Source organism: Rhamphochromis sp. 'chilingali' (assembly GCF_963969265.1).
Source record: "Rhamphochromis sp. 'chilingali' genome assembly, chromosome: 9".
NCBI classification, from domain to species: Eukaryota; Metazoa; Chordata; class Actinopteri; order Cichliformes; family Cichlidae; genus Rhamphochromis; species Rhamphochromis sp. 'chilingali'.
Window position 1 is genome coordinate 6,473,661 of NC_137936.1, and position 15,166 is coordinate 6,488,826.

Sequence of the window (15,166 nt, forward strand, 5' to 3'; positions counted from 1 at the left end):
TTTAAATGCGGTTTTTATAAATGAAAAACAAAAACTAAACAAGTCCGATTTGCAAATACTACTTTACAGTGATATCGGTAGCTGTATAGGTACAAAAATCTAGAAATTTCCTGAAAGCATCCAGAATCCTGTTGCAGTATGGCGACGGCACAGCTGATATTTGCGAACATGATCTACAGTTTGCATTCGATGTCAAAGAATGTAAATATAGACCATTATTTTATTTACAGTGCGTCTTACACGTATACAAAGTATTTATATATTAAAATAATAATAATAAAAATGATAATTTTAGTGGGCATTTATTTTTAAATGCAACGTGTACAGCCGGATATCCCCCTACTGACAGGTCGCGCTCTGAGACACCGGAAGTAATCGTCGCTTTTGGTGACGCTGCATTAGACCTCAAGACATGGACCGGTCTAGTGAGTACATTCCTTTACAAAACGCCGAATTGAATGTCATTTATGTGCATCTTTGGTTTTATTCATGTCGTGTAAGCTTTTGTTGAAATGCAGGTTTTATCGTTGGTGGAAAAATACCGCTCTGTGCTCGCAGTGTGCCGTTTCCTACTGACGTTAGCTTGCTGGCTCGTAGCTAGACCTGCACGAGCGAGCGTTACATGAATGAATGAATTGTATGTTGAGAAGCTATTATAAAAATGTATTATTCTGTTTATTATATATTTAATTTTGTGTTTAAGAATTCACCTTTCGAGCAGCAGCCGGCGTCAGATTACTTAGTCCATGCTGTGTGTCCGCAGGGCTGTTCGGGTTGTTCTTTCTCAGCCTGGCTCTTTCCGGAGCTCAGGCGCTCACACCGTCACATTACCTCTCCCTGTCTGATGTGGCCCGACTGCAGAACCTCCTGAGCCAGCAGTTCACTGACCTGGAGTCCGCATACTACTCAGTTGTAGGTCTGACCAAGCTGGGAGCGACAGTTCCCGATCACGAAGTGAGAAAAACAGTCCTTCATTATTTGCATATGTAATATATGGACTCTAGACTCCCATCGGTCTTCACTATGTGGCTGTTTTGCATTTGTTTGTTTTTAGGATGTGTGCCAGTTTGTGAAATCTCAGCTTGATTCCACTAGTGTTGATTCACTCTTCTTTGCTGCTGAGATCAGTCGTGCCATTTCAGGATGTGAGGTATAAAAATATTTCATGGTGTCTCTCTGTCTGTTATCCCTTCTTTCTGTTAGAGATAAGTGTAACAGAAATGCATGAATTACATTTGTGTGCATTGTTTTTGTTTTTAACTCTTTAGATCCCTGTATCCAACGAAACCCGCGACCTCCTCCTGGCTGCAGTCAGTGAAGATTCGACCATGACTCAGATTCATCGGGCTGTGACTGCTCTCAGCTCTCTTGGGCTTCCTCTTGCTTCCCAGGAAGTTGTAGGTTCCTTGACAGCCCGGATCAACAAAGAGGATAATGTTATGGCGTAAGTGTTAGATGCTTTTCAGTTGTCATTACCAAAAAAATACAATAAAAATAAAGAGAGTCTATGCATCTTATTTTACAATAAATGGGTGTTCTCTTTGGACAGCATCACCATGGCTCTGCAAACAGCATCCCAGCTTTCCCAGCAGGCAGAGCTCGGAGGAATACTGGAAGAAATTGAGGTGAACTTTAAAACTACCACCAGATGGTGCTGTCTCACTATTTTTTGATTTATAGCAAGAAATCCTATATCTTCAAAATGGGCCCTATTGTATTTACTTATGGTTTTATATTTTTATTCTTTGACCCTAAAAGGATTGCTTTGCATGATGTAAAGCTGCAAATGATCCACATTTGTGTTGCACTAGGCCTTGGGACAGCCTCTTTGTTCAAATGAGGCATTTTAGTTTCCTTCTGGTTGGCTTCTTTTTACCAGTCACAAGGTGTGAACAACAGATGAGCTGAGCAAGTCAGTGATATCCTCTCTCAGTGACAGTAAGGAGTCGGGAGTAAAAAAAAACCTCTGAAGTCTGAACTTTTGACTCGGAGGTGTTACTTGTACATATGCTGACCTTGGCTTTGTTTAATAAGAGTATCTATCACTGCAACAATATGCACGACAGAAATTAAGGTAAATTCTAACTCCCCTTCTGATGGCTTTTCCCTTCCAGGATCTGACAGCTCGCTTGGATGACCTCGGTGGCCTCTACCTCCAGTTTGAAGAGGGACTCGAAGCAACCGCCATGTTTGTGACCGCTGCTTATTCCCTGTCAGATCACATGGACATGGAGCCTCCTATCAAAGAGGTCTGATATCTGTTTGTGAGGTGCTGTACCAGCTGAAGTTATATCGATTTGGCTTGGTATTGATGGCAAATGTTCTCTTCACACAGGATCAGGTCATCCAGCTGGTGAATTCTATCTTCAGCAAGAAATCCTGGGACTCTCTGGCTGAGGCTTTCAGCGTGGCAAGCGCCGCCGCTGCTCTGTCCGGCAACCGCTTCCACGTACCGGTAGTCGTCACTGCCCAGGGCCCAGCTACTGTTTCCCACAGCCAGCCAACCCTGCAGGTACACATGATGGATCGTGTTCTATCTACAGCCCTCAGTGTGGTTTTAATCACCTCACAGTCACATCACCCTGTCTCTCTCTCTTTCTGATTCACAGCTCCTTGTCACTGATGTCATGTCTCAACCACTAGACTCAGCCAACGTGGTGGTGGAATCTGCATACGCTGTGGCCTCGAAGGCTGCTATTCTCAACCAAGCACCATTCACAATTAATGAGTATGTATAAGAATCCAGATGTGTTAGCTGTACAGTCGTCTCTCAAGTTCCCCAGAAGTTGAGATTTATCCCCAACGACAGGGTAAACTCCAGTATTAAAGCAGACAGTTGTCATTGGCTGTAGATTGTGTTTCTAATCCTCTTTACATAATATCCCAACGTACTTTCATTTTACAGTAAATTGTGACTGCAACCCCAGCTGTTATACTGAGTTCTTCTTATTTTCTCCTTTTCAGCGGCGTCTTTGAACTGAACTTCATGTCCAGCCAGCCAGCCAGCGGATATTACCAGTTCACCATTGCAGTGACCGGGGACAGCCGGCTGGTTGCCAATCATGTCGAGGTACGTTTTTTTTCTTGCTGCATTTAGCTGGAATTGGCATGCACAATAATAGTCATTGTTATTTTTCCAATCAGTGGTTCTTTATTTAGGTTTACAGTGACTCCTTTTCCCTTTTGTCAGGGGTATATGTAAAATAAATCATTGTAATAACACACAATCAGAACAATAAGAAAAGTAGTCTTAGACCCCCCCTTAACTAATATGAAATATTTGCCTGAGGCCTGTAGTCTGCACCTAAGGTCACTTTTAATTGCTGCTGTTTTGAAGCAAATATGTGACTCGTTAGTGTTTGCAGAGCAAAGCAACAAGCAAATATGAAAAAGTCAAAAAAAATTTTTTTTCATTTTTTCTTTAACTAAAAAGCTTAAAATACACACAGCTCTCTGTTAGTCACATGTTATGTTACGTTAGGGCAGTGGTTCCCAAACTTTATTTTGCTGGGCCCCCCTTTGTTTTACAAGAAAAATGTTCGCGCCCTGCGCGCGCACAAACACATCCTCCAACCACACACACCCATATTTTGCTCCATTGCGGTTTATTTCACACCTCAAACATTTAGTAAACAATTAAGCAAATACAAGTAATCTGCAATAAATTACAGGTAATAATAAAATAAACTACTAACTCTTGTACGGTACGTCCACACCTACACGGGTATTTTTGAAAACGCAGCTGTTTCTATGTGCTTGGGCCTTTCGTCCGCACCTAAACGGCGTTTCAAATCACCGAAAACTGAGATTTTTTTTTAAAACTCCTTTTTTATGTTTACGTGTGGACGAGGAATACAGAGTTCGTAACACAACGTCAAAGGTGTGTGCCTTTTTTTCACGTCACGCTGTGCGCCACGTTATTGTTTACGTGAGATGAATTGCAGAATGGCAGATAGAGACAAAATACTGTTAATCTTCAGGTTTTACATGTTTACATATACACACGCAGTTACTGTCCCTCCATTTACAAAGGCAGAGGCGTCACAGTGGGATTATTTTACGTGTAGTTGTTTTTTTTCCTGTGTAATAATATTCAACATTACTATCAATCCATTTTTCAAAAAATGCCTCTCTGTGCAAAATGGGTTTAAAAACAAACAGCTGTGGGATCCTGTTTGTCCGTGATTTGAACAGCCCAGCGCTGCTCCCGACGCAGGGAAAACCAATCCTGCAGGGGAGACCTACCTCGGCACTTGTGCAGGTGAAGCCAAAGGGCAGACATGCTTCACCATATTTTCTAGTCTTTGGCTTAGAATGAAGTTGGTTTGGAAACATATTCCGCGATGCTTCATCTCCTGCTTTGCGTTTGTGTGGGCGCCCCGTGCTAGCAGTGTCCAAGCCTCCCCCCCCCCTTTTCATACCGCGCCCCCCCTGCAATGGCTCTGCGCCCCCACTTTGGGAAGGTCTGCGTTAGGGCATGTCGCGTCTCTTTCTTCATCCTCGTCTTTATATGTAGCCACAAACATCCTCCCAGCTGTTGTACTGTTATTCTACCTTGAAAGATGACATTACCCAGAATACCATTCTGTAAATATGAAAGATTTGGAAAGTGTTCATATTTCAAACACTGTTACGTGCTTTGATTTCAGGAAGCTGTTGATTATTAAAGCAAAACTTATGTGAATAGGTGGAGATGTTTGGCCATAATGTACATCTACCATGTTTGGGAAAAACCAAACACGGCACATCAGCACAAACTCTTCTTCTTTCTGGCAGTAAAGTTTGGAATGGCTGAAAGAGAAAAGAATCAACATGTCGTAAAGGTCCAGTCAAAGTCTAGAACTCAACCTGATCAATATGCTGTTGATCTTAAGAGAGCTGTGCTTAAATTAATGCCTTAATCAAATATAGTCAAACCTCAATGAGCTGACGCAGTTTTGTAAAGAAGGGTGGGGTCAAAATTCCTCTACAACGACATGAGAGACGGATAAAGTCGTACACAAAACAGTGACGGTGGTTCTGCTAGCTGTTGAATGTTGGGGTGTGCTTAGTTTTGAACAGCGCTGCATAGACTGCATAGAAAACTTTCCTTTTAATGAATATACTACAAGTGTAGCTTGAGCTTCAACTTCTTAAACTGTGTCCACACAAAATGATTCCCTTTGAAGCTGACAGCTCATCGCTTGCACACGTTCCAGGCTCCAGTTGCCTAGGTAACCCTTTAATGCATTTACTACTAGGTCATATCTCAATCGAAAGTATCCTGCACTCGCATTGGTACTCGCTTTCCGCCAACTTTGCATCCCAGTGATTATTTTACTCGATCACTTTCTGTGGGCTCTGGTCGCTACGTGTGGATGCAGCTCTAACTCCTGTAAAATCCACAATAGGCATTTTGGTTTATTGAGTGCTATTTGACTTATTATTGACTTAATATTCATATAATTAAAGAAATTACTGCATGTATGCTGATACATCTGGTGTACTGCCCATCCCACTAACCAGCAGGCTGTTTGTATTAATGACAAAGTGCCTGCTGTTGGGCTTGTGGAAATGGTGGTCCTCTACAGCTTCAGGAGCTTTCTTTCACTGCTGATGTTCAGTTATGGCAGAAATCAGAATAGTTTTGGTCAGTAATGAGTTTGCAATTATTAACACGAGTGCTCTACAATCTTTATGTATTTCCTAACTTAAAAACATGTTTGTTTTTTCCAGCAGATTGAACTTTAGCTACAATCTAACTGAAAACCAAATAAATAAAACTTGATCAGGGAGATGTGGTTATGCAGATGATCTTGTTTTCTATATAGTTAAAAACAAAAATTAGAAGAACATATTTGTGCAGCTCTTGTTCATTCATATTGAGACATGACAAAGCTGGAGGGTGGGGTATAACAGGATACTGTGCAGTATGTGGGAACAATGGTGCACGTCATCAGACAGTCTCTCCATGGAGACTGTCAGGATATTTCACCTGGTTGTTCGCAGGAGAAGTGCCGTAAAATGCTCTGTGTCCAATGGAAAAGGGAACACGAGAGAGAGAAGTACAAAATCAGGCTGCTTTCTTGGCTCCTTGCAGCTGGCCAGTCACGACATGAAGTGGATGTGAACCCAGTTACAGAAATCGTTGGACAGACCACTCTAACGTGGTGTGTGTGTGTGTGTGTGTGTGTGTGTGTGTGTGTGTGTGTGTGTGTGTGTGTGTGTGTGTGTGTGTGTGTGTGTGTGTGTGTGTGTGTGTGTGTGAGTGAGAGAGAGAGAAGTACCTGCTGCACCAGTTTAAAATTTGTGTTCATTCAAGTCCAGCAGCTTGGAGAAGGAAAGCAGAAGAAGGAAAGGATGGAGAAGGAAAAACAGGGATCCATCATTTCTTAAATGAATAAAGAAATAATTATGTTTATAAGGTTCTCATCAGCAAGTATTTTATTTGCCATGTACTTTGTGGGGAAAAAAAAAAAAAGTAAAATCATATGTCAGTCCAGCAAACCTCTGATCCGAGGGATGATGGCACCGTCTTGAAGTTGGCACTTGTAGTTCTCATTTTGCTCTTTTGCAGTCTCGGTGTAGTCACGTATGGACCAGCTCTCCATCTGCTACACATTTTGGTTGGAGTGGCCCTCCGGGGCTGCTGATGCAAGCTTTGGTCCAGCTACTGTTGAGTTGGATTCTGCGATCCTCTCTGGGGAAGCAGCTGAATGCTGTTGAGTTTTTCCACAGTAGCATATTAAACCATATTAAGGAGACATTTGAGCAGTGATTAAACTTTGAAAACAAGAGTAAAGGGATTGTCCACTCCTTTTAGATCCATCACAGATGTGTAGAATGTGATTTGCATCCAGGATAATCTGTTCAGGCTTTAATATACCCGGGCTGCCTGCCCGTGTGCAGGCTGTGTGGGGAACCACTGAATTCTCATTGCATTGTTTGTGCACACACTTTGACTACTGTACTCATGACTCTGCTTTGTACTCTGTCTCCACCTGTAGCTTAAAGTGAAGGTGTCCACAGAGGTGGCTGTGACCAACATGGACCTCTCTGTGGTGGATAAGGACCAGAGCATCGGCACAAAGACCACCAGGTTGGAAATCAAATTTAAAAAGTGGTGCCAGCTTTTGTTGATCCACCGTAAGAGGAAAGTAAAATACTAAATGATTTTCATCTGTTTTTGTCTTTTCTTTTTGGTAAATACACATGCAGGGTGGACTATCCTTCCAAAGCTAAGAGCTCCTTCACAGCAGACAGCCACCAGAACTTTGCCATGTCCTTCCAGCTGGTTGACATTAACACTGGAGTGGAGCTCACACCTCACCAGGTGTGTAATCAGAGTGTGACAGGAACACATGTCTACAGCAAACTGCTGACAGAACACTTGTTTCTGACTTCGTCTGCTTTTATAGTCTCGTTTGTGACCATACGGCCCTCATAGTGAACGTCTAGTCAAACGCAAGAAGACACACACTGGTTATGGCAGGAGGGTGAGCTCAAACCCTCACCTGATGTCAAAAACCTGTTTCTTGTCCATGTTGCAGACCTTTGTACGGCTGCACAATCAGAAAACTGGCCAGGAGGTCGTGTTTGTGGCCGAACCCGACAGCAAGAACCTGTACAAGTTTGAGTTGGACACAGCCGAGCGGAAATCGGAATTCGACTCCATCTCTGGCACCTATTCTCTCTACCTCATCGTTGGAGACGCCACTTTAGAGAATCCCATCCTGTGGAACGTGGTGAGTGTCTGAGGCCTGTTGGCGATAGCGAGTCCTCGCTGACGTAAACCCTGCTCACCCACTTTTAATCTTTTGAAAGGCCGACGTCATTCTGAAGTTCGTGGATGAGGAGGCCCCGGCAACAATTCAACCTAAGACTCTTTATGTACCCAAACCAGAGATTCAGGTACTAGTTATGCTCTCTTAACATCTCATTTACTGGCTGATGATAGAATGAAACCAGCTTGATTTTAACAATCTCCTCATGTTTGTGCAGCATCTGTTCAGAGAACCTGAGAAGAAGCCCTCCACAGTGGTTTCCAACACCTTCACTGCACTCATCCTGTCTCCCTTCCTGCTGCTGCTCATTCTGGTAATAATAATAATAATAATAATATGTTTGTACAAAATGTTTCCCTTTTTTTTTTTTTTTCCCCACTCTCCATCTAGCTGTGGTTTCGTATACGTATGGAAGTAATTTGCTATTTAAAGAGACACACCTACAAACAAACCTATTTCATTATCAGTCCAAGCTTTCCCTGATAGCTCGTCCGCCTGTGCTATTGCTCTGTGCAGTGATCTTTTTTTCCCCTGTTGAAAAGCTCTTCAGTATGAAGCCTTCACAGACAGTGAATGAGACTCTAGTCCACTATGACTATAATACTTGTTTTAATTTGAAATCACAAAAGCTATAGTGTATTTTTCCCCTGGCATTTTCAGTGATGAATAATAGTCATTGTTACCGTGGATCAGTTCATTGTGCGTTAGGTGGTAAACAATTTTTTTGGCTCTTTTGTCCTCTTGCAGAGGACGAAAAATCACATTGTGTTTTATTCCCCTCTCTCCTCTGTAGTGGGTCAAGCTCGGCGCCAACATCTCCAGCTTCAGCTTCTCTCCGAGCACCATCCTGTTCCATCTGGGACACGCAGGTTAGTCCCCGTGTTTGAAATGAAATCTTTGCCACAGACTCGACTTTTTTCCAGCTTCTCTGCCTGCTGTTTGCCCGCTGTTGTTCTACACGATGAGCGAATTGCTGTAAGAACAGCTGACATTACGCAGAATGATTATTCTAAGTATGCATTATTCATGAAATTCCCCAAACACCTCTGTGACATTAAGTCAGTTTTCCATGTGCGGAATTTAGCAGCCAAAAGAAGCAAAAATTTAAACCCAGAAAAGCACGACAACAGGAAATGCAAATTTCTGCTCATTTCCATCATCACTATTGTTGTGCAAATTGCTCTCCAAAGTAAACATCTGGTGGGGCTACATCTCCCATGAAGTGTCAAAACCACTGAAATCGAGGGCACTTCATGATGACACAAAAGTGCGACAGGCAATTGTGACAGGAAAACAATGCAGAATCGTCACGCCACACAGATCCGATGCTTCACCTGCCACAGTGCTCTCTTTAAAGGGAGGTTTGTGTTTTAGGCATAAAAAATTTCCTTCGAAGTGCCGTGTCTCCCGATGTCTCTGTGCACACGTGGCAAAACCTTCATGGCTCTGTAACAGTTTAATGTAATTTTTAACGCAACTTAAAACATTTTCGTGGAACATTTGTGCTTTCTTAGTGGCCGCTTCCCAGAATATAAAGGGAAAAATGTGTGTTCCCCAACCAGTTAGCAAATGTTGGCTGGTTACTGCTGGGTGAAACCAGTTGCACAGGGTAGTGTTTTTAGAACCAGAATGGGATAGGAAACCTATCTCATGTTAGTGACTGGCAGCAACCTGCCACAACTACTTGCTAACTGGGTCGGGTTCAGTTTTTCTTAGACCAGCGGCTCCCTGGGGATCACTAAACAGTCACTAGGCTGAGGGACTCTTAGAAGTTTAAATATTTAAATATTGGACTCATTTAGTGTGACCCGTAACAAGTGACTGAGCCCATAAACTCATCAGCAACGTGTTTGCAGATGTCAGGACAGAGCGTGGTTTCTGTAAGCTTTGTAGGATGAGCCATTAGGAAGAAGCCACTTGTTAAATGCTAGTTGAGTTGGCATGTTAATTAACCAGCTAATGTGATCCATGATACTAACACATGTAGGCTATAGTGTAAGTTTTAGAGTGAATGACGTGACAGCACAATGGCTACTACAGCGCAACAGGATGGTGGCTGCAGTTCTGTTAATGGCTGTTGCTGGCTGTCCAAACCACAGGACCACTGTAATACTTCCAGTAAAAATATTAAAGATTTTATTCTATAATTATTTCCTTTTGTTACCATGAAGATATATGTCAAATTCAAAGGACTATGGCTCAGTATATCATAGCATTGGAGCATTCTATATGTTGTGAAGGAGTGGAGATGGGGAACTTGGCTGGGTGGTCATTAATGTTCAAATCTATTTGGCTGTTTCATTTCAGCCATGCTGGGCCTGATGTACGTCTACTGGACCCACCTGAACATGTTCCAGACTCTGAAGTACCTGGCAATCATCGGCGGTGTAACTTTCCTTGCCGGAAACCGCATGCTGGCCCAGAAAGCAGTGAAGAGGTACGCCTGCCAAATGCGACTGGCACAAATGGCTCCTAGAGAGTCCTTAATGGTAGAGAGAAAGCCTAGCCCTTTTCCAGATAACAAGGACTTCAGTGCTGTGAGGCTTCTAGGTAGTTCTTATCTCCAAACTTGAGGGAAAGTGCCTATTCTATATTCGTAGCTGTTCAGTGGGCCTGCAGAGGCTAATTTCAATATCAGGCTCTCTGCCAGTAGAAGAGCTTGTGCATACTTGGAAAAGGAGAGAAGAACAGCAGCAAGATCTAAAGGAGTGAAAGCAGTGATGATATCAGGGGCAATTTCTTCACCGTGATTATGTAGAGCTCTTTGAGGGCCAGAGTGAGCAATTTGTCTCTGACTCGAGAGCTCGCTTTGTAATTGTCCGCCTTTACCTCTTGATCTCACAACAGCCCATTTAACAACGTAGAAGATTTCAATTAACGATTTCACCAATGTCATTCTCCAACTGAGGACTTTGTCCCTTCTTCCAGGCTAGTTTTTGTCTCGTGAAGCTCTTTTCTTTTCTTTAACCCTTCTATCCACACCTCGCTGTGTCTTACAGGATTGCTGCAGAGCAAAGTAGTAGATTGGCAAAGTATAGAAGCCTTCGATAAAGCCTCCCCCATTTGTAACAAATGAGTCGGTTCTGCTTCCAGGCTGAAGTAAGGGCATCCTCACAGACTGCATCCACTGCGCATTTCCATAATGTCTCGCAGCGTGCATGGCTGTGTGGTGCTCATTCTAACTCCGAGTGTTCACATGTACTTGCTGCCACCACCCCCCCCCCCCCCCCCCCCCCCCCCTCCCCTCTGGTTTGCCTCTTCACTCATCCCACCACGATCACTGCAACCATAGCCATGCAGCCACTTGGACAGTCCCTCCATTGTGTTGTCTAACACTCGTGGTTCTGGTTGTACCATTACATTTGAGAGATGTGTTTTGTGTCCATGTCCGTGCATCGTCCACGACTTGAGAGATTTTGGTCATGATGGTTGCTCTGTGTTTTTGCCTACTTACACTGTGTTTTTGTGGTAGGGTGCACAATCAGAATGCATGATCCATGATTTGTCAGTGATCAGGTGCTCAGTGAGAACCCAGAGAGGTTCTCATTCATTCATTCATTCATTCATTGTCATGTCTGTAATAACTAATGCTTGTTTTTGTATCTCTCCACAGAAATCAGAAAAAATAGGGGCAAGAAAAAAGAAGATGATTGTTTTGTTGTTTCCATCAAAACCTTGTTTTGTTTTTTGTTTGTTTTTTTTTGTTTTTTTTAAGAGAAAATGGGACGAAAAGTTGAAAACTTCAAAGCATGCAGTTTGTCTGTGTTGCCAAATGGAAGAAATTGAAATATCACCACGTCTCTGGGAGTCTGGAATAACACTCAGTGCAGAGGACTGTGGAGCTACTGATCATTGCACTTCATCTTCCTGTGAGATTTGTTTTCTTATTGCGAGCTGTTTTTGTTGGTTTCTTTTTTGTTTGTTTGTTTGTTTTTTTAAACCTGGGTTTGTCCCGCCCCCCTCCTTATTTTATTTTATTTTTTTTGGTACATTCCTCTTTTTTTGTCCCTCAGCTCACCTCGTAACATTTTTCAACTGTTAATGAACCATATTGGCAGTAATACTGACACATGGAACATTTCTGTGGCTGTTTCCTATTTGATACAGAGTCGATGTCTCTGAGAAAGTCTGTTAATAAGTAAAAAAAGAGGGCAATTTGAGGATGTTTTTGTAAAGAAGAACAGGAAATAAAGGTGCTGGGGAGGTCAAGTCTCACGTGTTTCTTTCTTTTTCTTATTATAGAGAAGAATATGAGCTCAGTGGGTTTTTTGTGTATGTCAAATTGATTATATATATATATATATCTCTTATATATTTTATTTTTTTGTCATCACAGTAGGGGAGAAAGAAATGATATTTGCTTGGGTAAAAACATTCTTCTTTTTCCAGCTACAATCTAAAGGTGTCTCCTAAACACATTAGATAAATGATAAATGTACTTGCACTGCCATAGTACTTTCTTAATCAAAGTCACACTGCTGCTTTTAAAAGCTACACCTTTAGTGATCCCACAGACTCCACTGAATGCATCAGAGGCCATTCAGGGTTCAGTATCTCACCTAAGGACTCTAAGGTGCTTGAACTGGAATAGCCAGAGATTGAACTACTAACCCTCTGATTGGTAGATGACCTGCTCTATCTCCTGAGCCACAGCAGCCTCGAATTTATTGCAGGTCTGAGTGGAGGGCGGCTACATGTACTGAATGCAAATGAGCAGATTGTGGGAATAAAAATAAAAAGCACAGCATAGGGGAAAAAAAAGTGGAGAGTTCGCTATTTTGTAGTGCAGTCAGAATATAACCTATTACTATAGCTTATATAAGATAAAAGATGAATACTTTTATCTCCAAAAGTTAGGAATTTATTGTGAAAAATGCTTCGTCTGATAAAAATATATCACAGAATAAAATTATTAGTATTTTAAAAAAATTCTCTAAGCAAGGAGCTGAAAGAAAACGAAACCAGCAGTGTGGCACTAAACAAAGTATTTTATAGTTATCTGAAAACTGCTTTACATCTGTATTTACAAATGGATGCCAGCATTAAGTGAAGTAGCTGTCATCATTTTGTGATGTTTTCAGTAAGTCTTGTAATCATTGATGCAGAGAAAATGACCTGAGGGAGATTTATTGTCCTTTACGTAGAAGGCATCAGTGTGTTCACAAAGAGCCAAACATGTTTGGCTCTTCTCCTGCACACAGTGGAGCAGGCTGGAGGAAGCATTAGGAACAGAGAGCAACTTTTATCCTAAACATTAAGAATCACTCATAGAAATCACATCAAAAGCTCGTCACTTGGACTCACGTGGATTGTGGATAACACACCCTGATTAATTCAAAGTCAGATCAAATGACAGGTTGCGAAGATTATTAATCCATAGAACCGATTCATGGATGATTCAAATGTCGGGTACTGGTGTTTGTGCATTATGGATCAATGGCAGAGCTTAATGAGAGTTCTAAACGGAGCAGAGCTGTTATTAAGACAATGTTAGAAGCAGCACCTGTGCTGCCACGAGTCCAGCTGCCTGCTGGGGTTTGTTCCTCAGTTGTGCAGACAGTACCGTGATTACACTCCCCGCTATTGTACACACATGTGTGTCCCTTAAAGGGATATTTTTTTAATCAGTCTTCACACAAGATAAAAACGGTTCACCTTCCCAGAGTTAAGGTGCTCCGTGGTCCCTATGGAGGGATCTTTGAAGGTGTTTCACACTCTGTGAAGTTGTGTAGTCTATAAAGCGTGCCCATGATGGCCACAGTAGACAATTACAGGCTAATGGTAATGCCAGCACATACTGTAGTGTAACAGGTACAGAACACAGCAGAATGACATCCAGTTAATCTGCAGTGTTTGAAGAGTCGCATTAGGCAGCAAAAACTACTAGTTGCATGCGACTACAGCAGACTTTTGAAACACAATGTCTCTTTTCACTGTTATGCTGATGATATTCAAATCTACCTTCACCTGACTGGGGATGCTCTATCCTCACCACATCCTCTGTTTGACTGTCCGAGTGATGTCAAAGACTGGTTATCACGTAACTTTCTTACTTTAAATGGAAAGAAGACAGAAATTATTGTTTTTGACCGAAATATGCCTCTGGGACAATTGACTGGCACATTTGGGCCTGTTGCTAACTACCTTACTGATACTGCCAGGAATCTTGGAGTTTTCATGGACAGTTCCTTCAAACTTGATAAACAGGTCTCTACTGTGGTGAAAACTAGCTTTCATCAACTACGCCTAATTTCTAAGGCTAAACCCTACATACCACACAAAGATATAGAGAAACTCATTCATGCTTTCATTACGTCAAGACTGGACTATTGTAACTCACTCTACTTGGGTCTACAATCTTCTCTTCTGCAGCGTCTGCAGCTGGTCCAGAATGCCGCAGCACGTCTGTTGACCGGCACTAGAAAGTTTGACTCTATCACCCCTGTTCTGAAAAATTTACACTGGCTTCCTATCAAATATCGAATTGATTTTAAAATTTTATTGTTTACTTATAAAATTTTAAACAATATGGCACCTGACTATTTAGCTGATCTCCTCTGTCTGTACAGCCCTCAGAGAGCACTAAGATCATCGGACCAACTGCTCTTAGTACAACCTAGGTCTCGGCTGAAGACCAGAGGAGACCGTGCCTTTGCCGTTGCTGCACCCAGGCTATGGAATACTCTCCCTCTTCATATTCGCGCGTCAGATTCCATTCAGTCTTTTAAATCACGTTTAAAAACGTATTTGTTTGATCTGGCATTTAAGGCGAATTAGGGTAATTTACATCTGGCTCTGTATTTAGATTATGTAATCATCTTATATTTTATATATTTGTAATTTATATTTTATTGTGATTTTATCTGTATTGTGATTTTACTGGAAAGCACTTTGGTGTACTTCGGTCTTAAAAATGTGCTATATAAATAAATTTTGATTTGATTTGATTTGATTGACTTCTTTTTAAACTCGTAAAATATATTATTGCTTCAAATATGTACTTCATTTCCATACAAGCTTTCTAAATATCACATCTTTTGTCTCGTGAAACATCTTGAAATGTTAAAGAAAAGGTGCAGATGTACAGTAACATCAACACGCACGGCCATTTAACAGGCCATCAAGGTCGCATCTGTTAATCATAGCAGGAAACCTGTAACACAGAGTTGGCATTTATAATGCAGACGTGGCCCTGAAGACACATTCTTGAGACAATCCTCACATAAGATACACGTTTCATAAAGATACACAATCAGAAAGCCACTAAAGGGTTTTTTAATGAAATCTGGTCACATAGTTTGATTTGGGTGTTTGAATAACCCAACCCCCCCTCGCCCACACACACACACACACACACATACACATACATACACACAATGATAAGCTAGGCTGTAGGATTTCCT

General features: G+C 41.9%; 1 protein-coding gene across 2 annotated transcripts; it reads left to right on the forward strand.

Moving 5' to 3' along the window:
• The first annotated feature begins 332 nt into the window (after positions 1-332).
• rpn2 (ribophorin II) lies at positions 333-11,989 on the forward strand. Of its 2 annotated transcripts, none has more exons than XM_080890378.1 (17): positions 333-425; positions 764-954; positions 1,055-1,150; positions 1,269-1,444; positions 1,550-1,625; positions 2,115-2,249; positions 2,336-2,512; positions 2,610-2,728; positions 2,965-3,070; positions 6,987-7,078; positions 7,198-7,312; positions 7,530-7,724; positions 7,804-7,890; positions 7,981-8,076; positions 8,557-8,632; positions 10,071-10,200; positions 11,377-11,989. In XM_080890378.1, exons 1-17 carry the CDS (start codon positions 413-415, stop codon positions 11,390-11,392), a joined length of 1,896 nt encoding a protein of 631 aa, XP_080746504.1. In that variant the 5' UTR covers positions 333-412; the 3' UTR covers positions 11,393-11,989. The 2 variants fall into 2 exon arrangements, with proteins under 2 accessions (XP_080746504.1, XP_080746503.1); XM_080890377.1 differs by lacking the exon at positions 11,377-11,989 and adding an exon at positions 10,763-10,873.
• The last annotated feature ends 3,177 nt before the right edge of the window (positions 11,990-15,166 follow it).